Genomic DNA, 27587 nt, shown 5'->3' on the forward strand with positions numbered 1-27587 from the left:
AAGCTGAATAAATGGGAAAAAAAGATAATTCACTGAATATTCATGAAGAAAATTGAGACCAAATGGATGAACTATAAAGAAAATCTTAATTTAAAAGCCTAGAATAATGCAAAGTTTGGAAATTATTAATACATCTAATAATCACTATAAAAAGCATAATGTGATACAAAAATATAAACAAAACGATTCACTGAGCAATCAGATATGAAAACGCTTTTAAGAAAAATATAAGTATAATCTTGGAAAGTAAATGACAAAGAAATCAAACTTAGAGAGTGAAAATTTCCAACAAATAAAAGAATTATTATTATTAGATAATAATGTCGGAGGAACTAGCAGTTGAGAGAAACTACAGGGCTGGAATTGACAAAACTTGTTTTAAAAAAAATATATGTAGAAACAATAATCTCTTATGGCTTTTTGACTAGGCCTGAGAATTAAATTTACTTAGATTAAATAGAGAAAAGCAGATAGATTTACATGTTTTATGTGAAAGGGGAGCCCTCAAAAGGAAGTGAAGACTCCCGAAAAGGCAAAATCTACATGCTTTTATATTGGTTTGAATGAAAGAGGCAACTGTGGAGAAGTAACTAGACTAAGTATTGTGGGGAGACTAAAAGAAGATAAGAGTTAGTTTAACAAGGTCTGTTTGGACAGAATTCACTTGGCTTTAACTCCTTGTGGAAGGATGTTTCTTCTCTCTTGGTAAAAGGAAGGCATTTTTCACATCGGAGTTTTGTCTCCTGTTTTCAGGAAGAAAAGGAGAGATTAGAATACCCTTCTTGCACTTGCTGTTTTATAAAGTGCCTTTAACTCAAAATAATCTTGATGCCAAAGTAATTTATTTCGGGCTGTCATATTCTGCCATTCTTCACTTTTAAAGGATAATTTTGCTGGAGATAGATTAAGTTGGTGGGTTTCTTTTCTTTAAACACTTTAAGTATGCCACTTACTCTCTTCTTGCTTGAATGCTTTCTGAAGAGAAGTACAATCTAGTTTCTATCCTTCTTCTTCTAGAGGTAAGATTTTCTTTTCTTAGGGCTTCTTCAGGTTTTCTCCTTTTTTTTTTTTTTAATTTTCTATGGTTTGAATATGATATGCCTAGGTGTAGGGTTTCTGGTATTTATCATGCTTGCTGTTCTCGAGCCTCCTCAAATTTGGAAAATTCTCCACCATTATTACTTCAGATATTGTTTCTGTTCCTTTCTCTCTTGTTTTCCTTTTGGCATCACTATGGTGTGCATGTTCTACCTTTTGTAGTTACCGCACAGTGCTTAGATACTCTGTTCCTTTTTTTTCCCCCATTCTTTTTCTTTTAATTTTCAGTTAGAGAATTTTCTATTAATATATCTTGGTGTATCTTTAAGTTCACTGATTTCTTTCCTTAGCCATGTCTAGTCTAGTGATGAACCCATCAAAGTCATTCTCCATATCTGTTAGTATGTTTTTTAATACCGAGCATTTCCTTTTAATTCTTTACAAAAGTTTCCATCTCTCTGCTTACATTACAGCATCTTTTCTGCCATTTTCTTCCATTAGAGCTCTTAGAATATTAATCATATTCTGAATTCCCAGTCTGGAAATTCCAAAATCTCTGCATATCTGAGTTTGACTTTGTCTCTTCAGACAACACTGTTTTTCTTTTTCTTTTACTAGACTTTGTAATTTTTTGTTTAAAGCAGACACAATGTATCAGATAAAAGAAACTGATGCAAATAAGCCTTTAATATGAGGTTTTATGTTTATCTAGCTGTGAGTTAGTCAGTGTTTACTGTTTTCTGTATCTATAGATGTTAGAGGCTAAAATTTTATTCAGAGTCCTTGTTTTTTGTCTCCCTGTTGTTTTTCCCTACAGACCACTTTTTTTTTTTAAGCTTTTATTTATTTATATGACAGACAGAGATCACAAGCAGGCAGAGGAACAAGCAGAGAGAGAGGGGGGAAGCAGGCTTCCTCCTGAGCAAAGAGCCCGATGCAGGGCTCGATCCCAGGACCCTGAGATCATGGCCTGAGCTGAAGGCAGAGTCTTAACCCACTGAACAACCCAGGAACCCCTAGAGACCACTTCTTAAACAGAAATATAAATGCTTTAGTTATAATCCCCTGTTATTATACAGGAGTCTTGTTGATATGGTTAGTAAGGTATAGGGGAAGAGATGCATTCTATAATCCTGTATTTAGGTCTGAGTCTTTTCATGGCACTGTGCCCTATGACCTTCACAAGTGCTTCTCAGCTTTCTTCCCCATGCTTCCTTAGATGAGATAGAATATGGCAAGTGGGGGCTGGAGGTGGGTATTTCCCTTCCCCATGTGGAAAGATAGAAGAGATAATAATTGGGTATTTCCCTTCCCCTACATCAGTTCAACTCTGGTAAAACCCAAGTTGGTTAGGCTGTGGTAAAATAGTTTTCCTTGAGGGCAGACCTTTTTTTAAGGAAAACTGAATGCTGTGACTTTTTCTATTATTCTGCTAGAAGCATGAAGGGATTTTTCTCTATCTTCACCCTGAGAACCTGGTGGGTCTCTTGGGAATAAATATGAAAGTGGGGGTGGGAATCCCCCTAAACATGGACCCCAGAAGTTTTATCTCTTAAACTTGTCTAGGCTTTGTCTCCAGCAAGTAGTCAATTACTCTTAAAGTGTTCTTACTAGTTGTTGAATCCAGTGGAGGCTTCTGCGACCAATAAGCAGTAAGTGTGTATTAACCTATTTATCTCATTTTGGGAGCAATGGTTTGCCCTGTAATCTCAATTCTCTGATGGATCAAAGATGAGTTGTTGATTTTTCAATGCATGTACTATTGTTCCTTATTGAATCTCCTACTAAAGCACATTCATTGTTATTATTTTTATACCTTAAAATACTAGATTATTGTTCTACAGAAATTAAATAGTAAAAGTAAAAATACTTATTGCACAGAAAAAGCCATTGAATAAGATAAACTACAAACTGCAGGGGCATGTTTTAACTGATATATATATAATACCTTCTATGACATATAGCAGGAGTATTAGTGGTACAAAATTTTTTTCCCAAGGAAATTTTATGTGGAACTCTACTTATTTAACAGATCACATCCTTTAATGCTCAGTCAAGGATATTGTTCTGACAATAGTTTTTCATTTATTCAATTCATTTATTGAGTACCTACTATATACCAGGCGCTATTTGAGACGTTGGGATATGTTGGTCAACAAAATAACCATAGCTTCTTATACCCACAATACCTGTAGTGCCCAAATATAGTTTGGACCTAGGTTACATTAGGGTCCCTATGTTCTGATGGATCAGTTCAGAGCCTGCAGAAAGTCCTTAATGACATCTGTTCTACCAATGTTTCACTATTCCCTCAACTTGAGAAATGGCATGAGACTATGATGCTTACCTAATGCTAGTGCTACAATTTTTAGACCTCATTAATTTCTATCCAACTTGCTGAGATCTTACAGTTTTTAAAATTACCTTCAGATTCAGGGAAGCCTGTGGCAATAATCTTTTTTTTTTTTTTTTTAAGAATTTATTTATTTGACAGAGAGTGAGAGAAGGAGAGAGAGCACAAGTTGGGGGAGCAGCAGAGAGAGAGGGGAAGCAGGCTCCCTGCCGAGCAGGGAGCCCGATGCAGGACTCGATCCCAGGATCCTGAGATCATGACCTGAGCTGAAGGCAGAAGCTTAACCCACTGAGCCACCCAGGTGCCCCCTGTGGCAATAATCTTAAAACTTTGAGTATATGGAGGACCTGGGTTGCTTAGTTGGTTAAGTGTCTGCCTTTGGTCATAATCCCAGCGTCCTGGGATCAAATCCTGCATAGGGAAGCCTGCTTCTCCCTCTGCTGCTCCCCCTACTTGTGCTCTCTTTCTCTCTCCCTCCCCCTCTCTCTCTCTGTGTCAAATAAATGAATAAAATATTTTTTAAAAAGTTTGGGTATGCTAAACTTTTTACAATGAATTGATGAAGGTAAGAAGTGTTCTTTGAGTCTTTTTATTTTATTTTTTTTTAATTTTTTATTTTTTATAAACATATATTTTTATCCCCAGGGGTACAGGTCTGTGAATCACCAGGTTTACACACTTCACAGCACTCACCAAAGCACATGCCCTCCCCAATGTCCATAATCCCACCCCCTTCTCCCAAACCCCCTCCCCCCAGCAACCCTCAGTTTGTTTTGTGAGATTAAGACTTTTTATTTTTTTTAATGAAGCATTTTTATAGATTTTCATCCTATAGACAACCATTGATTTTTTTCCCCTTTTTTTCTGTTCTCTATTCAAGAATATAAAATAATGCTTTTTCATGTTATGCCTTCAGGAACTCTGTTACACAGCATGTGCAAATAATATAACACTACTTATAAAGTTATAGTTTCCAGATGCTGCATAAAGTTAAAATATAAAACATAATAACATAGGTAATGCTTTTAAAGAGGAAATTCTGTTTTCAAAATCTTCCAAATTATTTGTTTTCAAAAGCATGCAAGGAAGAAAGTGTATTGATAGAAATGTGGCTGGAGATATTGGGAAACAACAGTGGATTGTGAAAACGCTATAAAACATTACATGGTAGGAAACTGTCAGGACAATATAAACCATTATACAACTCTGTTAATAGTAACTTTATTTCTAATTCAAGACCATTCTAACAATCTAGGTGAGAGAGTGCATGGAGAGCAGATAAATAATTTTAGGGCAATATTTTAAGTGTCTCTCTCGTCTCCAACAAAGACTTCCTAGGATAGTGGGTGCTTAGAAAGAATTTGAGGTTTATTAGAGTCCTCAGTGCCACATTAGGCAAAGAATACATTGGTAAGTACCCACCAGCTTACCTAAGGCTCCTGAATGGCTTCTCCGTGCTTCTCTGCGACTCTCCTTTTCTATCCAGGTTAATGGAGCATCAGCAGAGAAAGAATAACTTCCACATTGGAAAAGCATGCATCTTGTTGTTGACTTCCATATGTTAGTCTTAAGTACCTTGTATCCCATGATCTTGCAGTGTTGTTCTGCAAGGGAACAGAATTTTGCATGAAGAATGTTTGTCTTGGGCCTTATGCAGGAAGGGTCTTATTCAAAGTACTGAAAATTTCTTTTAAGATAATTTCATATGTTATGGCTGGAGCTCAAGAGCATGACTTCGAATGATGTTATAAACCTTCTGAAAAAGATATATATACACACAGATATATACTTATAAATATGTACCTATATTTATCTATGTTATGTGAGACAAAACTATTTTAAAAACAGGAGAATGATTAACTCTAGAATCAGGAAAATAGTTATCCTTAGGTTATAGTGAGGCAGATGAAATTTTGATAAGCTTCATAGGGCTCTAAGGAAGGAACAAGTTAATATCTCTTTTGTAAGCTGAGCAGTGAGCTTATGGGAATTGATTTTACATTTGATCTACTTCATTTTAAAATCTGAAAAAATGAAAGTCACACATAAGAAGTGTTACATCATGAGTCCCTAATTTTTTTTTTCCAGTGGAATTTATCTATGATGCCAGTAAGGATTCTAATACCATCTCAGAGCAACACTTTGATGGACAAAAGGTCATAATCTTTTTTTTTTTCTTTCAGTCCGAAAGGATATAGTTCGCATCCTCCCCAGTTTAGATGTTGAAGTCAAAGACATTACTGACAGTTATGATGCCAACTGGTTTCTTCAGCTGTTATCTACACAAGATCTCTTTGAAATGACCAGTAAAGAGTTCCCCATAGTGGCTGAAGTCATAGAGGCACCTCAGGGAAACGAGCTGCCCAGAAGCACTTTACAGCCTGGGAAAACCATTGTGATCCACAAAAAGTACCAGGCATCGAGAATCTTAGCTTCAGAAATTCGAAGCAATTTTCCTAAAAGGCACTTCTTGATCCCCACTAGTTATAAAGGCAAATTCAAGCGGCGACCTCGGGAGTTCCCAACTGCCTATGACCTTGAGATAGCAAAGAGTGAAAAGGAGCCTCTCCACGTGGTGGCCACCAAGGCCTTTCATCCCCCTCATCATGAGCTATCATCTGTATCTGTCGGGGACCAGTTTCTAGTGCATCACTCACAGACGACTGAAGTCCTTGGTGAGGGAATCAAAAAAGTGGTGAATGTTCTGGCCTGTGAAAAAATCCTCAAAAAATCTTATGAGGCAACACTGCTCCCTTTGTACATGGAAGGAGGTTTCGTAGAGGTGATTCACGATAAGAAACAGTACCAGATTTCTGAGCTCTGTGCACAGTTCCACTTGCCCTTCAACGTGAAGGTATCTGTGAGAGATCTTTCCATTGAAGAAGACATTTTGGCTGCTACACCAGGACTGCGGCTGGAGGAAGCTATCACAGACTCTTATCTACTCATAAGTGACTTTGCCAGCCCCAAGGAGTGCTGGGAAATTCCCGTCAGCCGCTTAAATATGACTGTCCAGCTAGTTAATAGTTTTTCTGGGGACACAGGATCAGTTCTAGTCAGGAGTCTGGTTGAAGAGATCACCGAAGAACAGTATTACATGATGCGAAGATATGAAGGCTCTTTTTCCCACCCCCCACCTCGCCCTCCCAAACATCCCTCAGTGGAGGAAACAAAGCTAACCCCCTTCACCTTAGCAGAAAACAGGGCTGTGGGTCTGCTTAAGTCTCCCAAGGTAAGGCTATGATTTTGTAGTTTTTCCTTTTTAGCATTTTTCTTGAGGCAGTTTATTTCAAGTCTCCTCCGAGTTTGTTTTTTGCTTACTTTTCTTTCTTTCATGCCATATTTGAAATGAGCCTTTCTGATGCACAGTAGATGAATGAACATCAACAGAGCATAAGCTGTTGCAGCATTTTGTATTTTGATGCTTAACCAGTAGATGTGACAAGAAGTTTGTATTGAATTAGAAATAGCAGGGATGACATTTGGGTATGATGACCCAAACTGCCGTCTCAATGGGTCTTGGTAATTAGGAATGTTTGATAAGTTTCCTCAGAAGCAAATCTCTTTTATTTTGGAAGCGCTGTTCTTTTTTCTAGGTAGAGTTGTTTTAATACTTCATCCAGGAAATGAGCATACAATAAACTCCCTTCTTCGGGGGGGTTATCAGTAGCATGCATCTATAACACATGTCTTCATTTTGTTTTATGTGCAAAAAGATGTAAAAATATCTTGGCAGAACTGTGTGTGAGCATATGAGCATCTGCCCACATTCTGCCTATCTGAGGATTGTAATCTTTAACAGTTCTATTGAAAAACAAAATCAATAAAATTGCAGACAGTGTGAGATCATAACAGAATCAACAACTCCATAACCATTGGAAAGATTTGGGAAGGGAGGGGTTTCAGCTTCAGTTCTACTTAAAGTCTTTGCTTCTTGAAAACTGCCTGCTGTGTGCCTGGAAAGCACTTGCCAGTACACCATGGAGTGTTAGGTCGTTTATCTGGCCGGCAGTGGTGCTGTGGTGTGTGGAAGGAGTGCATTCTGGCCTGGCAGATGTTGTTCGAGCAGCTTGGGGAAACAAAGCAATTAGTAAAACAAAGAGAGATGCTGTGTTTACTCTCTATACTCAGGAATGATAGCAGCCTCAGGCTTCAAGTATGTGGGTATGAAAATACTTTTAATTCTACATTTCAAAGAGTGCATTCTGAGGGTATGCTGGATAAATCTGGAAAGAATCTTCAAGTTCATCTTCAGAAGAAAGATAAAAGGAGCAGAAATTTCCTTTCCAGAAAAAACAATCTTGAAGGAGTCATTTATTTTTATTTTTATTTTATTTTTTTAATTTCTTTTCAGCATAACAGTATTCATTGTTTTTGCACCACACTCAGTGCTCCATGCAATCTGTGCCCTCTCTAATACCCACCACCTGCTTCCCCCAACCTCCCACTCCCAGCCTCTTCAAAACCCTCATTATTTTTCAGAGTCCATAGTCTCTCATGGTTCACCTCCCTTGAAGGAGTCATTTTAAATAAAAAAATTGTTCCCAAATAATGTTGATTAACAGGTTGCTATTAATGTGGAGTGTGTCTGACTTCTACTGTTTAATATATTTTTATTGCTGAACGGAATGATGTGAGAGATGGAATGCTGGTCTCATTTTTAGTGGTAGGTAGAATAATTCCCCGCCTCACCGCCCCCACACCTCCCCACCGCAATACCTTCCCAAGATGTTCGTGCCTAATCCTCCAGAACTGGTGACTATGTTACATTTGATGGCAAAATAGACTCGGTACATGTGCTCAAAATTAAGGACTTTGAGATGAGGAGATTATTCTGGATTAACCAGATAGGTCCACTTAGTCACAGATTCTTAAAAGAACCTTTCCCAGTTGAAGTCAGGGTCAGAGAGAGATATGACTCAGGAGAATGGTCACAGGGAGATAGTGTTGTGCCTTTGAAGATGAAGGAAGGGAGAATTGAGTCAGGGGATGCAGATAGTTTCTAGATGCTAGAAATTTTAAGAAAACATTCTCCCCTAAAACCTCCAGAAAGGAACACAGCTCTGATGTGGTTTTGGAATATAGGTGAGGTATGGTGGAGTGAGGTCTAGAGCTGATGACCAAGATTCAGCCAGTCTTTTGTTCCCTCATCAGCTCTGTCAACACCTTCATTAGCTAGTGAGATTTATGTAGGATTTCTGACTTACAGAACTGTAAGATAATCAATTTGTATTGTTTAAGGCACCGAGTTTATGTTACAGCAGCAATAGAAAGCTAATATAAGAAGTTAAGCATGAGGAATAAGTAAAAACTTTGCATGAAAAATCTATATTTAAGTTAGAACATGGTGTTTTTTTTTTTTTTTTTTTTTTGCAAAGTGGCTTTTCTTTTTCTTTTTCTTTTTAATGAATTTATTAGCTCATGTATCCATGGAGAACCTAAGGGTACAGCTAACTGTCCTAAGGACAGTTGGAAAGAGAATTTTGAATGTGGCCAAAGTGGATTTTGCTTTTCATCACAGAGTTACTTTCACAGACTAGTTTTACTCATACAAGGCACATTATGATGATGGTTCCAGTCTCACCACTGAGAAGAATATCATCTCTTTGTTTGTTTTCATTTTAAAAAGAGGGGGACTTTGGAGAACTTGCCTATGTCCTGGTTCAGTCAATTCCTTGGCTGTCCCAACTTACAGTCAAGACTGGTGGGGAAGGGAATGTGGACTGGTGTGTGTAGTATGTGAAGAACACAAGATATCCATTACAGGCAGAAAGGAAGGAGTCAAAAATTCTAAACTACGAAGAAAGCATTCATAGAAAAAAATATGGGCTACAAGTTTTAAAAATGTCATTTCACAGAATGTCGAATGAAAATGATCCAAGTGTTTTATTAGGAGAGAAACTCACAAAACAATAAGTTACACCCAGGTTACTGACTTAGAGAAACCCTCAGACCCCCTCCTCAGTTTCTTCTTTATTCACACAAATGCCACAATCACAATACTTCTGACACCAGATATGTGAGTTTTCTGACACCAAACAGGTTGCTGACACCAAGTGGGTGTCCTACAACTTAACTCAATTTGAAACTACTTACCTGAAGATAGTGTCCGATGCCACATGTTAAGGGCTCAGTCCCTCAAGTCTGACCCCCACTTCAGATGCTAATTGCAAGTAGTAGGTCCTTGGGTTACTTACAACTTCTATCTGAGAAGGCTACAAATTGGAGGTCCCACAAACCCCTCCTCAGGTTCAGTGAGCTCCCTAACAAGGCTCAGCGAACTCAGGAATTGGGTTTACTAGTTTATTAAGGGATGTGATAAAGAATAGAGATAAATAGTCAGAGGAAGAGATATGCGGGGCAAGGTCTGGTAGGGTCTTGAACATAGGAGCTTCTGTCCTGTATAGTTGGGATACACTACCCTCCTGCTAGCCTGGAAGCTCTCCAAATTCCACACTTTTGGGATTCTTGTGGAGGCTTCCTCACATAGGGATGATCAATTATTAACTCCATTTCCAGTCCCTCTTCCCTCTCTGAAGAATTCTAGAGTGGACAGTGGTGGAAGGGCTGACAATTCCAAGCTTCTAATTATGAGGTGATTTTTCTGGTGAACAGCCTCCATCCAGAAGCCCATCCAGAGTCACCTCATTAGAACAAAAAAATATTCCTGTTACCCAGGAAATTCCAAAGGATTTAGGAACTCTGTGTCAAGAACCAAGGATAGAGACCAGTATATACATTTCCTAGTATCTTACAGTTACTAAAATAAAGCTAATGCAATCTTTGACTAAATTCATATGTGTAGGATTCCAGATCAACTTAATAATCACTAATTGCTAGTTCACTGGTCAGACCATACAAGGATCATTTTGTCTATTTCTGAATCTCACTTCTTTTTAATTTAATTCAATTTAATTTAATTTAAAGATTTATGTATTTCGGAGAGGGAGAGAGAGAGAACACACAAGTGGGAAGGGCAGAGGGAAAAAGAGAATCTCAAGAAGACTCCATGCTGAACATGGAGCCTGACATGGGGCTCGACCTCAGGACACTGAGACCATGACCTGAGCCAAAAGCAAGAGTCAGATGCTCAACCGACTATGCCACCCAGGCACCCCTCTGAATCCCACTTTAAAGAATATTGAGTCATAGAAGTTTGTTAAATGTTGAGTTATTTGTTAAGATGTTAAATAATCCCAAAGCAATTTTCATCTGAGAAATAGTTGAGGGAACTGTGTGATTAAACTTGAATGATACTGTTGTATACATTTAAGGAGCTACTCTGTGGCAAAGAATACATTCCTTTTTTACTTTTCTTTGTTTTAAATATATTTTTTAAAATATATTTATTTGACAGACAGAGATCACAAGTAGGCAGAGAGGCAGGCAGAGAAAGAGGGGGAAGCTGGCTCTCCACCAAGCAGAGACCCCAATGTGGGTATCGATCCCAGGACCCTGAGATCATGACCCAAGCTGAAGGCAGAGGCTTAACCCACTGAGCCACTCAGGCACTCCCGAAGAATACATTCTTATTTTCTATCTCACATTGGCTGAGAGTCAAAGGGAAGACAATATATGTGTAATATATGGGAATATATATGACAATATATGTGTAATATATGGGAATAGATTCCTTGTCCCCAAAAGGTAAAAGCAGAAGCTAAGAAACCCTAGGTCAGAGATATTATCAGAACACTTGAGCTCAGCTGAAGGCTTATCAGTCTGTTGAGAAAGGTCAATAATTCTTTGTTTATAAGTAGTTTCATCAATGCTAGTGTAGTAGATAAAGAATTATATTTTCTATGAAATCACTTTAAAATGGGAGAGAATACTATAATTTACCTGTGCTCAGACCTACTGACCTCATTTTCAATAGATTTTCCTATCATGAAGATAGAAATCTGCTTAGCAGATCATTTTTGAAATATAAACAGAAGCTCTGTCAGTTTCTGCATAATCTACTTGAAAAGTCTTGCAACCAACTATTTCTTATCATCACAGTGTCATGCATTCATATATTTCTTTTATGTTTCTTCTCATATCTACATTAAAGCTCTTCTATCTATGTATGCTTTTAGAAGTGATCGGTTAAAACACTTTTTATACTCCACAGGCAGGAAGCAGTCATTGAAAACAAGCCTCTAAGATTTTAACTTGCATATGGAATATTGCTTTAAACTCGGAGGGCTGTTCAGAGTTTAAATATTCAAACCCACTTAACTCCTTAAAATACCTTATTCTATATGTAGATAAGAATATTGGATTCTTCATTATGTAAGTTTACTTATGCCTTCCCAGTGGGTCATTACTTTTCTGAGATCATTTCTTGCACTGTGAAACACCAGGATGGATGCATGTACTACCTGAGAGTACAGATATTCACCACCAGTGATGAACCCTACAGGTTCATCTAGGAAGTTTAGAAATTAAGACTGTATGAGGACAGGTTATAGAGACTAGGTTAAATAGAAAGAACTGTTTTCCAGGGTAGAAATGCAACTGCTCTCTAGCTTGGGTAATGCCTAGAATAAGGAAGGATCGACTGTAGTAATGCTTTGGAAATTTTAATATGGATATATTGGGGCAGGGGCAGGTGTAGGGTGTGTGGGCTGTAGATACTCCCCAAGATAACAGTGCATCTTGAGACATAGGAAGTTTTCCATGGAAGGACTTTATTGTTTTGAAAATGTGATAACCGTTAGGGGGAATAATGGATGGGGTCTGAACAAAGGGATGAAAATGTCCTGAGTGACCCCTTAACATTCTTTTTGGGCTTAGGACAGTGTAGACATAACATCTTTAAGATCTTTGCATTCTGTTTCTTCATCAGATGAGAACAGTGTCATAAAATGGCTAAATAAATGGCTGGGCTTAAAATTTTATTTTCTAAATGGCAATGTTGTGGGGCAGACTCTCCTTTCCTGAGGGTTAGTTCCTATGTCAGAAGTAGTTTCAGATAGTTTGAAAGAACATGTACTCACTGGGGTTTTTGCCTGTCGTGGATATATATGGCTATGACTTCTGAGTGCCACACAGGAGAAATGTAACTTCTGTCTTCTGATGAAAGGGCCTATAACCAGATAGAAAAACAAACCTTTGGTTGAAAGATGAGATATTCCACTCCTTCAGAGACTGCACCTGGGACCAGAAATCTTGCATTTCACTAACTCTGTTTGGCCATTTAATGCCCAAGTGTCTACTTTGCTGCTGGAATTTCTAGATTTCTGTCGGGCAAGAACACCCACAGGAGACATTAAGGCGAAGAGCAAGGGAGGCAGTAATGACAAGGTGGTGTGATTTGAGCAGAAAACAAGCCTGGTACCAGAATTAGAGAGCTGAAAAAGACAGAGGGGAAGCAGTAGTTTCTGGGAGGTGCAGAGACAACACTTCACCAGCTGCTAATGGGTGCTAAGACTCACTTCTGATCCAGTGTGACAGTTAGTGGTTGAAAAGTGTTAAAGAAACCATGCTCCTAGGGTAAATCTAGATTGTTAGAGAATAGTATTATATCCTGTGCTTTTGTTTGTGTTAACCTGATGTAGTATAAAGACATTAAGAGTGTTTGGGTTTGTAACCAACTCTACAGTTCTGAAGATTATCTACACGCAATGCATTCTCTCCATCTAACATAGAAGTTGTATGTCTGTTTCCCTGTGAATAGGGAAAAGTAATGTTTTGGCAGTCTTCAGAGATGAAAGGCAAAAAATGGTGGAACATGGACATACATAAAAAGCTGGGATTTTAAATCTGAGAAATAAGAAAGAGGGAACTTATGATCTTCCTTTAAAATGTTGACAAATCTGGCATATTTCCAGCAGATATTTGAGCTGTACTCAAGGTTAAGGCACATACAGATTAAGACACCATGGGTTTTGAGTTGCCCAAGATCTGTAGCCTAATTTAAAGGCATGAGCCTGTAAACAGCCAACTATATTAGGAGCAGGTAAAAAAAAGTGGGAAGAGAAGGGAAAGGATGAGTAAAGGAAGTGCTGAGTTGAAATTTAGCCAAACTCAAGTTCCAGCTGAAACCCTGCAGGTAGAACTCTGTACTCAACAGGAAGTGTGGAATAGTTATAGGTTCTTTTTGTGCTTCTGGAAGTGAGAGAGTAAGCAGAACTTTTAAAGTTTTCCTCTGGTATAATATATACTATATTAATATATACAGCTGGATAGCCAAAGAATGGCTTAAATGACTTTTAAATGAAAAAAAAATTAGTTAAAGTCAGACATTAAGGAGACATGGCCTGATTTTCAGGAAATGTCAACCAAAAAATGAATGTTATTCAACTAATAATAAAATACTCATTTTCTCTAGAGAGTTTATGTCCAAAGAATACTGTTTTCCTTCTGTGAGGCTGAAGTGTAATCCTACTCAGAAATTCTTGAATTAACCAAACTTTTGGCCCTCTTTGAGTTTTCAACTGACAATATTCTCAGCAAGGGAGTGAGGAAAGACTGATGAAAAACATTAGTGAATATTGCTCCTTGCCTCCCTCTCCCATCTGTGGAGTCGAGAACTAAATACATCACTGCATATGTGATTATCACATTTTTAGTATTAGTGGTTATTATTTTTTAGCCACAAAAAATCATTTAAAAAATTTGTTTATTTTTCCAATGGATTGGCAAAATGATTGAAAGAAATTTACAGTAATTCATTTCACATTAGATTTCTGGCTTTTACAAAGATTAGGTTAGTTTTCATTTTTTAAAAAAAACATTCATAACCTGGAAATCCCCGTTCAGAAATGACCAGTTATCACTGAAGAGTCAGTAATTTGAAACGCTGAGTGCACACTATGTATAAAGTAAGGGCATGTGAATTACCTACTTCCTGTAATCTCTATAGGGATTCATTGATTCATTGAGTGTTGGCTCACTAGATATTTAAGTTCTGTTGTTTGAGGTCACTTCCTTCAATTTCATTTTTAAAATTTTCAAAAAATCTGGAGTAGTTGGAAAAATCTAGAGGAGGTTAGGTTATTTCCAGCTAGCTTTGCATTTTTGAAGACTGATTTATCTGAGTTTTCCATTTCTTTATCAGTTCTAAATTCATTTTAGAATAAAAACCTTACCTAGAAATAAATTGATAAGACATAGGCTATATATTTGAGCAAATACGTTTCGCTACAACTCAGTTTCTTACAAGTGAACCATTACTTTTAATCTTTTGGTGGTGTTTCCAGGCCTATATAAATGAAAACATTCATGTTTTGTTTCCCAAACCGAATTTCCTGGGTAAATGTTAAGATAGAAAATGAGCACAAGAGTACTATGAAAGAATGTTTAAAGAGAGTCCTCCTAAAATCACTATTTTTTTAAAAAATTTCACAAGTAGAAAACTGAAGAAGAAAAAGATTTATCTCAATATTAGAGGAGAGTAGTAAGTAAAAATGAACATAGAATTTAAGAAACTAGAGGTCCATAAAAATTCTAAAAATTCAGAGAAAGATATGATTCATGCTAACGCATTATTTAAGGACAATCCCTCAGCCAGCCTATTATAGCACTAAAAAAATTTTTTATCATACTTTTTCCAGAATCTAACTTCAATATGATCATGATATCTTGGAAAATGTCTACCTAGTGCTTAGTTATCAATATACACTTCTAATAAAGCAAGTTGCTTTTAGCTATTTTGTAAGACATGCCATTGTTTAAGATATTTACCATGAACCAATCACATAAAAAAAATCTCGTGAGGAGAGAAAAAAATTAGAGGAAATCCTATAAGATCATAAGGCCGTTGACTACAAAATTAGCCAAATTATAGCCAAATCCTATAAGATCATTAGGCCATTGACTACAAAATTAGCCAATATATATTTGCTAAATATATGTGTGTGTATATATATGTGTGTGTATATAAATATATATGATATATATATATATATCATAGACCACTAATACTGTATAAGTCTATTGTTATTTATTCAAAAATTGCAAAGTGCTGATTGTAAAATTATGGAATTAAACAATATATAAAAGCAAGAAATATCTGTTCTCCTAATGTAAGACAGAAGAAAGTAATTTTAATTTGTGATATTAAACTTACTTAGATCACTAAATTTTATATATCATTTGTCCTTATTGGAAATTCGTTGTTGTTTCCAAGTGCTTTCCAAACCTTAACTAATGTTTAAAGATTTTACTTATTTATTTAACACAGTGAGAGAGACAGCAAGAGAGGGAATACAAGCAGAGGGAATGGGAGAGGGAGAAGCAGACTTTCCACTGAGTAGGGAGCCCGATACGGGGCTCGATCCCAGGACCCTGGGATCATGACCTGAGCAAAAGACAGACGTTTAACCGACTGAGCCACCCAGGCACCCTCCCAAACCTTAACTAAAGTTTAAAAAGTGCATGCTTACTAGTTGTAAAATAGAATAAAACACAGTTGTATGAATTGTGTAATCAAAGGATGGGAACTGCTCTGCCCAAGGTATTTTTCTCTTCATTGTCTCTGGTTCTAGCTTCTCCCCTGAGCTGTAATCATTTCTGTATTTTTCCATTCACCCTAGACTTTTATTGAGCCAAATTTGCTCTCACAGGGTTGAGAGGCATCCTGCATTCAATAAAGAATCATAAGGTCTATGATCCAAGCTGCCCAGTGTTCTGTAATTAAAAAACTATTTGCCCATTACTGAACTCTTCCTCTGTTCCTGGCATTATGTTAGGTGCTAACATGTATTATTATCTTATTTAATCCTTCACATGCTTCATGAAATGGATGCTGTCATTATCCCTATTTTGCAGATGAGATGAATGAGATTGAAGGGTATGTAGTGTGTCCTGGTTGGCAAATTTTGTGGTCAGTCCTTAGTTCTCATATTTTTTTTTCAATTCCAGTATAGTTAAAATACAGTGCAATATTAGATTCAGGTGTACAATATGGTGATTCAACTTCCATACATCATCTAGGGCTCAAAGGGTGAGAGCATTCATCGATCCCTATCACCTGTTTCACCTATTCCCCCATCTACTCCCTCTCTGATAACCATCAGTGTGTTTTCTATGGTTAAGAGTCTGTTTCTTGGTTTCTCTCTCTCTCTCTTTTTATTCTTTTGCTCATTTGGTTTGATTCTTAAATTCCACATATGAGTGAAATCATGCAGTATTTGTCTCTCTCTGACTGTTTATTTCACTTAGCACAATACTTTCTAGCTCCATCCTTGCCATTGCAAATGACAAGATTTCATTCTTTTTTAATGGCTGAGTGATTTCATATATATGAAATATATATATGAAATATATATATATATGCCACACTTCTTTATCCATTTGTCTATCAATGGATATTTGGTCTGCTTCCATAGTTTGGCTATTATAAATAATACTGCAGTAAACATCAGCTTGCTTATGTCCCTTTGATTTAGTATTTTTGTATTTTGGGGGTAAATGCCCAGTAGTATGGTTACTGGATCACAGGGTAGTTTCATTTTTAACTTTTTGGAGAACATCCACAATTTTTTTATAGTGACTAGACCAGTTTGCATTCTCACCAATAGTCCACAAGGGTTGCTTTTTCTCAACATCCTTGCCAACACTTTTTGTTTTCTGTATTTTTGATTGTAGCCATTCTGACAAATGTGAAATACTCACTGTAGTTTTTATTTGCATTTCCTTGATGATAAGTGATGTTGAGCATCTTTTCACATGTCTGTTGGCTATCTGTACGTCTTTGGAAAAATATTCATGTCTTCTGCCATTTTTAATTGGATTATTTTGGGGGTGCTGAGTTTTATAAGTTCTTACAAAGGGAACATACCTCAACATAATAAAAACCATATATGAAAAATCCATAGCTAACATCATACTCAATGGAGAAAACATGAGAGATTTTCCCCTAAGGACAGGAACAAGACAAGTATGTCCACTCTCACTCTTTTATTCAACAAACTACTGGAAGTCCTAGCCACAACAATTAGACAATAAAAAGAAATAAAAGGCAACTGAATGGGTAAGGAAAAAGTAAAACTTTCACTACTTGCAGATAACATAATACTATGTATAGAACCCCTGAAAAACTCCACCAAAAAATACTAGAACTGATAAAGAAATTCAGTAAAGTTGCAGGATGCAAAATCAATATGCAGAAATCTGTTACATTTCCATATACCAATAATGAAGCAGCAGAAATCAAGGAATCAATCTCATTCACATCTGTAAAAAAAACAAAAACAAAACAAACAAAAAAAAAACAAACAACCAGTAAGATACTTAGGAATAAACCTAACCAAAGAGGTAAAAGACCTGTACCCTGAAAACTATAAAATACTTATGAAAGAACTTGAGGACAACACAAAGAAATGGGAAAAAATCCTATGCTCATGGGTTGAAAGAACAAATATTGTTAAAATGTCTATACTACCCAAAGCAATCTTCACATTTAATGCTATCCTTGTTAAAATACCAACAACATTTTTCACAGAATAGAACAAACAGTTCTAAAATTTGTATGGAACCACAAATGACCCCAAATAACCAGAGCAATCTTGAAAAAGAAAAGCAAAACTGAAGTTATCACAATTCCAGACTTCAAATTATATTACAAAACTTTAGTAATCAAAACAGTTTGGTACTGATGCAAAAGTAGACACATAGATCAATAGAAACCGTAGAAATAAACCCACAATTATATGGTCAACTAATCTTCAACAGAAGAGGAATGAATAGACAATAAGAAAAAGTCTCTTCAGCAAATGGTGCTGGGGAAACTTGTCAAACACATGCAGAAGAATGAAACTAGGCCACTTTCTTACACCATACACAAAAATAAACTTAATGTGGATTAAAGACCTGAAAGAGAGACCTGGAACCATAAAAATCCTGAAAGAGAGCCAGTCAAACTTCTGACAGTAATGCTTCTGACATTGGCTATAGCAACATTTTTCTAGAATGTCTCTTAAGGCAAGGGAAATAGAAGCAAAAGTAAACTATTGGGCCCACATCAATATAAAAAGCTTCTGCACAGTGAAAGAAATAATCAACAAAATTAAAAGGCAACCTCGTGAACAGGAGATTTTGCAAATGATATATCAAATAAAGGGTTAGTGTCCAAAGTCCTTATATCATTTGAATACAAAACAGTATTGTTACAAAATGGCATAGTTGAACACTCCCTCCTTTTTGAAATCCATTCTTTGTTTTCTGGAACATCACACCCTTCTGATTTTCTTGTACTGTAGTGGTTGAATTTCCTCCTGGATTTTTTACTGTCTCTCCCTCTTGTGGTCTCCCTTAACTGTAAGTATCTTGAGTGATTTTGAGCTTAATCCTTAGTATCCTCTCTCTGCAGGCTCACTTTTTAAGTCCCCATCCTTACTCACAAATTCCTTATTTTATACCTATAAAATAGCTCTCAGAATTAGTCACATGTATGGATTTATTAAGAAAAGCAACTGGAAGTGGGCTCATATTTTTCCTTTAAAAACTACTTTAATGTGCTTAGATGTCATCTTCTAAAGAAAGTTCAGTTTTTGAGAAATGGTAGTCTGTGACATTGTGTCTGGTCTGTTGGAATTATTAGAGGTCAGAAAAGTGATCAGGGGAGGACAGACTCTTCCTTTTGATGTTGTTCTTGTAAATACTGGTTTATCATGCTAAGGATTTTTTTTTTTTTTTTAAACTGCTTCAGTGGCAAAAAGCTGGAGAGTACCTTAAACTATGTAAGAGATGTTAGAATTTTAGGGAAGGCCTAAGGCCATTTTTGGCATCAGCAGGAAACTTAGTAACAATTGAAGTTCACTGAAATAAATGTCAGGAGCTGGACCACAAACAAGGACTGGGACCAGTAATTTTGGAATTCCACACCAAGTAGGGGATATCACAAGGTCTAGAAAGACTATTAAGACTTTTTTTCAACAAGGGAGAGATGACCTTGTTAATGAAGTGAAGGCTAATATGGATCACTGTGTTAAAGAGCTCAGAATAATGGACACATCCTTATTAAGCCAAGAAAAATTCAGAGTGTATTACTGCTACATAGAGAAAACTAGAACTATGTAATTGCAATAAAAGATTGAGGAGAAAGATTTTAAATCTATTGTTTGCATTTCTTTAGATATTACTATAATTGTATATTGCATGTAAAATGTTCTTAAATTATTTATATCTGTAATTATTTTAAAATGTTAAGATAATGATTATTATTATAATTGTTCACACTTATTTTAGCTCCATAGATGCAAAGCCTTAATTGCATGCCATTTGCTGTGATAAGCACTGGAGACACATTGGGAGAATGAAGCACAGTATCTAAACTCAGGAGACTTTCTGTCTAATGGATTAGACACAGGAAGATAATTTCAATATGAAAACTGGAAGGCAAGAATGCTCTTATTTGGAGAGAGCATGGATTTGGGGGACAGTTTATTATAATGTATCAAAAATTGGGATTGAGCTCAGAAAAGGATATTTAGATGTCCAGTTGAAGTAAGTGAGTTTAGACAAGTAGAATCAATTAGATGTACAGCGATGGTTACTGGGATCCAGCCAGAAGGTGTTTGTGATAGTGTGTAGACATAACTCAATCAGGATCCTGGAGAGGTTTATAATGGTTGTAGTGTAGAGTGATATTATGAGGGTGGAAGAGCAAATAGGGCCGAATCAGGAAAAGTGTGTCATTATCAAGCTTCTTATTTCAGGCTCATAACTAGTTTGGTACACTTCTTAATTATTCTGTACCAGGTGAGGAATTCAACTCCCTCAATATCACCTTCTTAGGTTCTCTGCCATACAGTGCCCTCCCAGTGTTCAGGGCTCAGTCTTCCCGTTACTAGATCTCTCCTTTGCCTGGTTCAGCCATGAAGTGATTGTGTGACTCTAGATCCTTCTCTCCTGGGCTAATCTCCTAAAGATTGCTAACTCTGTTCTTGGGAAGCCACCCATCATCCCTTATCTTTCAACTTTTTAGTCATTTCTTCCTTTCTTTCTATTTTGCCATGAGTTACTGTTTTTTGTTTTTTTTGTTTTGTTTTGTTTTGTTTTCCCTGTACTTCCACTCCTTTTTTGACAATAGACCCTAATGCCCCATTAAGCCCACAGCTAAAACATTAGCACCTGAAACAAGCTAGTTCCCATTTTCACCTCACCCTCCTAAAAGAAATGGTGCATTCCTCTAGCATGGAAGAGAATGAAGACCAACAAAATCAGTTGTATTCCTTATTAAAAAAAAAAAAAAAAAAAGACTAGTCCTTCCTTAAACTGGTCTATTTTTTAAGGAATCTATACTTTCTATTAGAGGATAGAGGAAAAATGGAGGGTATTTTAGAGTTCCCAGTAGGGAAATAATAATAAAATTTCTGTTTTAGATACAAAACATTTAGAAAAGGAAAGTTTATAGAGACAGAAAACAGGTAAATGGTTGACTAGGTGTGTAGGATTAGAGATGGACTACAAACAGGCATGAAGGAATTTTTTTGGATGCTGAAGTTGTTCTACACCTAGATGGTTGCCCAACCTTTCACATTTAGTAAATTCATTGAATTGTACACTTACAATGGTGAAAGCATCATTTATACCTTAATAAATCTATTAAAATGTCATTTTGGAAAATCTAATTATAGAGCAAATAATCAATTCAGATAGAAGTGGAGAGAACATTAGAAAGCCAAACTACCAATATCAGACAGAGAACAATGACTGCCTCTGTGACTGGAAGACAAATATTCAAGAGATTTTAGGGGATGGTGTTTGTACGATCCATGGTTAACTAAGTGTAGGGAATAAGAAAGGCACAAAATAAGGAAAATATCCAGATTTCTGATGTAAGCATCATCACCATGGGTGGTGGTGAAACTCATTAAAAAAGGAGCTCAAGACGCAGATAGGAGGTTGGTTTTTCAGGGGCAAGGTAAGAGTTTTGTTTAAAGTATGCTCAATTTAAAATGTCTGCGAGATGTCTGAGCTGAGATGTCTAGTAAGAAGTTGATGATGGTCTACAGCTGAGGAAAGAGTTCCAGGCTGAATCTGGTGATTCAGGTGTCAGCAAATATAAATGGTAAATGAAGTTCTGCGAAAGGATGAGATGAAGCTGGAGAGTGTGTAGCTCACGAGGAAAAACAAGATGCACTTCTGTGAGGAAATCCAAAATATAAGAGACAAAAAAAGTCATTAAATTATAGAAGATTACAGTATATGTCTATTTTAGGGTGAGTGTAACTTTCCCTTATCCCTCAAAGTAGAGGGAAACCAGATAATACTGAACAATAAAAGGACAGCTATACCATCTTTAAAAAATTAATCATATTAATCTTTCTTCTGTGTTTCTTATCTTTACGAAGGTCACTAGCATCTACTGAGTGGCCTAAAGCAGACATCTAGAAACAGTCCTTCCTATTTTTGCCTCTTCCCACATATCAGCCATTGAATCCTATGGATTCTACTTCCTTAACGTTTTTAAATATACACTGTTCCACTTCAGGTCCTCAACATTTCTCTTCTGGATTATTGAGACCTTCTCCTAACTAGTCTTTTTATGTTTGGTCATATTATATTCAAATTTATTATCCACATCACTGATACAGTTAACATTATAAAAGAAAAATCTTACTGTGTGATTCTCTTGCTAAAAGTTCTTTGTGACTTTCCTTTAAATTTTTTATTATCTGTCCCTTATTTGGTTCTCAAACTTTACTTCTCTCCATACCATACCTCACATTTATACTTTACCATAGTGGATTTGCAGTTTGCAAAGACTATTCTCTCCTGAGTTCCCAATCTTTCCAAATGGCATTTTATGATTTTTGTTTGTTTTTAACAACCAGTTATTAAGGACTTACTAAATGCTAAATAACTAAATAATTCTTATTAAGTCCTTTCAGTGTCCATATAAATGTTATTATCATTCCCAGTTTATAGACAAGGGACCTGAGACACAGAGAATAATTGCCCATGGAAAGAGAGCTATCAGTAAGTGTTAGAGCTTGCAGCTCCAGTGGCGCAATCGGTTAGCGCGCGGTACTTATACAGTAAGTGTTAGAGCTAGAATTCTAAACTATCCTTTGTCCTTCATCTAAGTTACTATCTCTTATTACTTATTCTAAGGAATTTCCTTGGCACCCTACCTCCCATCAGCTAATTCACAGGTCTTTGTTTGGTGCTCCTAATTTGGGTTTCTATAACAGGCCTTGTGAACTGCTATCATAATATTTACCTTTAAGTGTTAGAAAGTCTCTCTTACTTATCTGTCATACCCATTAGATACTTTGTTTCTTTAAGCCTAGAGATATAGATGTAAATATAAATAAATAAATAAATTTATATACAAAATATATATAATATAAATGTATTATGATATTTATTTATTTATGCTTCCTTGGTATTTTATTAAAGTTTCTGGTTCAGAACAGTCACTCAATAAATATTTCTGGGAAGGAGGAACGGAAGAGGGAAGAAAGTGTTTTTTTCCTAAGTAAACTCCTTTGTGTCCATATATTAAAAAGACTCTGCAAACCTGTCACATTTGGGGGTATTATTAAACTACTGGTTTTTAATACTTCTAGGTGGAAGTATGAAATTTTTATGAAGCCAAACCTGTTAACCTTTTCATTTATGCTTATTCTTATTGCTTTTAAACTTTTTAAATTGATCCAGTACATGTCCCTCAATTCTACTTAGTTCTAATATTTTAAAGATTTTATTTATTTATTTAGTGTCTGTGAGTGGGGGCAGGGGAAAAGGGAGAGAGAATCTTAAGCAGACTCTGTGGTGAGCGTGGCTTGATGATGTGGGGCTTGATCTCAAGACTTTGAGATCATGACCTGAGATTGTGATCAAGAGTGGGATGCTTCACAGACCAAACCACCCAGGCGCTCCTGGTTCTAATTTTGTTTTAGAATTTGATTTCATGTATATACTTAATATGTATATACAGATATGCATACATACATAGATATGTGTATATAGGTGTGCATATATGTCTGGATGTGTGTGTATATTTTATAACATGCATTATACACTATTGAGCTCCCATCTGACTTTTATTATGAAGGTAATTCCAAAATATTTCAATGCCATTTGTTAAGTAACTCTTTCCAATTCTTAGATATTTCCTTTAGCATATAATAAATTTCTTTATATATGTCTGTTTCTGGGTTATTCATTCTGTTTCAGAAATCTTTTATTTATTTTGAAATCATGATTGCATTTTAAAAATAGGATCCATTATTAAGTGTTTGTGTACAGATATACTTTTTAAAAGGTTTTAAGAGTAAGGCGTATTATATTAGGAAATAGAGAAAAACAAAAGAAGAAAAAATCACCAGTAATTTTTTCACATTAATATATTTTCTATAAATATTGTATTTCCATTCATTAACATATAGACTCAGGCACACATACATGTATGATTCTGTATTTATATCTGTGATAAAGTGATATATGTACAAACATGCATATGTATACATGTGTGTAGTCTAACAGATTGTTACATTTGACTCTGCCCTGAAATTATTCCAGAGGCCCCAAACCTCAAAACTGAAGGTGAGCCCATGAACCTCCACATTTTAAAGTATGTTGCTAGACTAACTATGCAAGACTTGAAAGGTGAAGGTCATACAGTCGGAGCCAAAGCATTAGCCAGTATTGCATCTTGGAAGCCAGGAACAAGTGCTGGAGTATTTCTGCTCACCACAAGAAAGAGAAAGGTTAAGAAGTTAAAAAGTTGAGAAAAGATTTGCTTTTCAGAAATTAACCATACCCTGTGGAGATCTTATCCCCAAAATTATGGGTAAAGAAAGTTAAGTTTTTCTTTCTTATCTCAAATTAAGAGTAAAACGTATTATAGTAGGAAATAGAGAAATGGGGTCTTCAAGTGTTCCCTATGAGGGCCTTGCCATTGGGCTGTGGGAATTTGAGGAAAGTAAGAACTGACATTTGGCCCATATCTACAAAGTCTAAAGGTGAGAGGCTCTAAACTGGAGATTTTCCCCTCTGGGATAAGTGATATTAAGAGTAAACTTTGGGCGCCTGGGTGGCTCAGTGGGTTAAAGCCTCTGCCTTCGGCTCAGGTCATGATCCCAGGGTCCTGGGATCGAGCCCCGCATCGGGCTCTCTGCTCAGCTGGGAGCCTGCTTCCTCCTCTCTCTCTGCCTGCCTCTCTGCCTACTTGTGATCTCTGTCTGTTAAATAAATAAATAAAAATCTTAAAAAAAAAAAAGAGTAAACTTTGCTTCCATCAATGTCAGAGCAAATGGGTTCTCTAGAGATAAGATGTGAACTGGAGAGAGGGGAAGGGACCTTACACAATAGATGTATTTCCTGAAGTCCCGAACCTGAGGGTGATTGTTGTGAGTAGCTAGCCTTGGGCAGGATGTTGCAGTGTGATTCCCAACTGGGATGGTTTCCAAGTAATCTACTGTAGTATTCCAGGAATGGATGGGGTCAGTTTTTAACATTTGCCATGGCCAAATTACAGAGATAAGAGCAACCCAAAACTGTGTAGCCTTTCTCTTTATTCTCTCTTCTGCTTAGACCCTGTGCTGGAGAAGTAAAAAAGAAATTAGTGGGACGCCTGGGTGGCTCAGTTGGTTGGACGACTGCCTTCGGCTCAGGTCATGATCCTGGAGTCCCGGGATCGAGTCCCGCATCGGGCTCCCAGCTCCATGGGAAGTCTGCTTCTCTCTCTGACCTTCTCCTCGTTCATGCTCTCTCTCACTGCCTCTCTCTCTCAAGTAAATAAATAAAATCTTTAAAAAAAAAAAATTAGTGAGTAGAGGAAGGAGATGGAAAGAGCTAATAATTAAGAAGTCAACCATACTTTCTTCTTTATTTGTAGGTTTGGAAGCCTCAAGGGAGATTAAACTACTACAGGAAGATGCTTTTAATTAAAGAAGCTCTTAGAGCTTTGCTTATTATACTAAACTGGACTGGGTCTAAGTGGCTAATATATAAATGTGGATTTTTATCAACTACTTGTTCCTTAAAGTTAGGGGTTTGCCTTCAGATTTTATGCAGAGTTAGAATAAGCACCAGTTTATAGAAACTTGAAGGGATATAAAAGAATAAGAATGAAGTTGGTTCCTTCTTATATCCTATCAGGTCCAATTTGTTCAATAAATGCTTATATAAATATGTGTATTTGTACACTCATGTGTGCATATCTCTGTATATGAGTATGTAAGTGTGGGTAGTGCACTGCAGTTATTTCCAGATATTCTTTTGGATGTCAAGTCTTTTTAATGTTCAAATAAAATTAAATAAGCCCTAATTTCATATAGTTTTTGGCATTCCAGTGCCTTCCTCCTTTACCTCCCAAAATTTATATAAGAGGTTTATATATTCTCCTTTGGTCTCCTTTTTTCTGTTATTCTTCATTCTTTCTTTTCTGGATTTTATTACTTCATTTTATATTTTTGACAAAAAAAAACCTATACATAATTAATGTACATAACTTGGTGAGTTTAGTAATAAGTAAACATCCATGAAACTATCAACACAGTCTATGCCATAAAGCTGTCCATCACCTCCAAAAGTTTCCTGCCACCCTTTATTATTGCTTTTCACTCTTACTTCATGTTTATTTTTTGCCTCAGCCGTGGTGTTCCAACCTGCATCATATTGCTCTGGCCTTTAGTACCCCAAACTATGAATTCAATTTATTCTCTTTGATTTTTCAGGGAGCCACTAACAGTGCATTTGTGGGTAAAAATGAACTTGCTGAAGATCTGGTGATAACAGCTAGGAACAGAAAGTGAAAGTTCTAAACCCTAATAATGATTAATCCTTGACCCTTAACCCTCTCTAGGCTTTCATCTCACAAAATTAGTGCTTTTCCTCTAGGATCACCTCATACTGGTTGTTTGCTTTTTAATAACAGCAACATTATTATTATTAATGCATTAAAAATGCTCGTCTCATAATTTAGTTATATAATCTTAAGCTTAGAGAGGTTGACTTGCCTTATAATCGGACCCACTTATAATTATTCTAAATTTGTGTTTGTTTTTTGATACTTAACTCCTTAATTCATGAGGAATTTATTTTGTATATTATGTATTGTATTTTGTATATTATGTATTGTATGAAAAAAACTTCATTTAAAAAGATGGTTAAACTGTTTTCCCAGTTCCATTTGTTTGCTCAACTATTCTTTACTCATCTGTTCTGAAGGCAGTTTCTCATTTTTTAAAAAATTCTATTTCTTTGGTTTACCTGGCTTTTCTAAAATCAGTAGCTCCCAAATAGTATTTTCTAGTATGTTATAATAATGTTATATATTTTTTTCTTCTTGTCATTAATTATTTAGGTTTTCAGCTCTTCATTCTTTCAAATGGACTTTTAAGACACTTCATTAATTTCTGTAAAAAAACATCTTCGGGGGTATTGATCAGAATTTTATTAAACTTAAATATTAATTTAGGAGAATATGAATTTTTATTTTATCATCTTGGCAACAGGTTTGGTACTCCGTTTAATCAACTCTTGTAATTAAAGCCCTGTATATCTTTATAACATTTTTTAAAAACATGGACTGTTTCATGAATTTTCATGTCATCCTTGTGGGGGGCCATGCTCACCTCTGTATCCTTCCAATTTTAGTATATGTGCTGTTGAAGTGAGCACTGTCTTTAGAACAATCTCTGATGTATTTCTGACATTTCTTCAGATTGCCATTTCTTTACATTAAACCTCTCCCTTCAGAGTTAGGAACACTTAGGTGTGTTGTACTATCTCCTGTGTAGAATTTCTGTATTTTCATTTGAGTAAAAGCAGAGATTATGGGTTTTAATGTAGGGATCATCTGTTTTTGGTCCAGTCTGTCGTTCAGCAGCTAATTCTTGGTTAGGTACTGTTTTAGATGCTACATATACATCAATAGCAAAACATCTTGGTAAATGGCTTGATACTCTATGTTTGAATATCTATGTTTGATACTTTATGTTGCATTCTAGTGGGAGTAAAGAATACAGAATGGCAGTGCATTATAAGTGCTATGTAAAAAAGAATAGAGCAAGATAAGTAGCATTAAGAGTGCAAGGCAAATAGAATAACTTTCAATAGGGCGGTCATGGTGCCCCTTACTGGGAACAGACACTTGTCCAAAGACTTGAATAGATAAAATGAGCTATGCAGACAGAGTGGGCTAAGTACTTCCAGCAGAAGAAAGGGATGGTACAAACCTGAGGCAGGCAGGGGTGTGTCTAACATATTGAAAAGTCAGCTGGAAGGCCAGGATGGCTGGAATATAATGACC

At 36.3% G+C, this 27587-nt stretch overlaps 1 protein-coding gene across 4 annotated transcripts in view; it reads left to right on the forward strand.

The window, feature by feature from the left end:
- The window catches only part of THEMIS (thymocyte selection associated), a 183317-nt gene that overhangs the window by 89186 nt on the left and 66544 nt on the right, over positions 1 to 27587 (forward strand). For all 4 annotated transcript variants that reach the window (XM_082729874.1, XM_082729875.1, XM_082729877.1 and 1 more), the window contains one exon: positions 5575 to 6623. In XM_082729874.1, the coding sequence (XP_082586000.1) occupies positions 5575 to 6623 (1049 nt within the window). The remainder of the gene's footprint in view (positions 1 to 5574; positions 6624 to 27587) is intronic.

Source organism: Mustela nivalis (assembly GCF_964662115.1).
Source record: "Mustela nivalis genome assembly, chromosome: 5".
In the NCBI taxonomy this organism is placed as follows: domain Eukaryota; kingdom Metazoa; phylum Chordata; class Mammalia; order Carnivora; family Mustelidae; genus Mustela; species Mustela nivalis.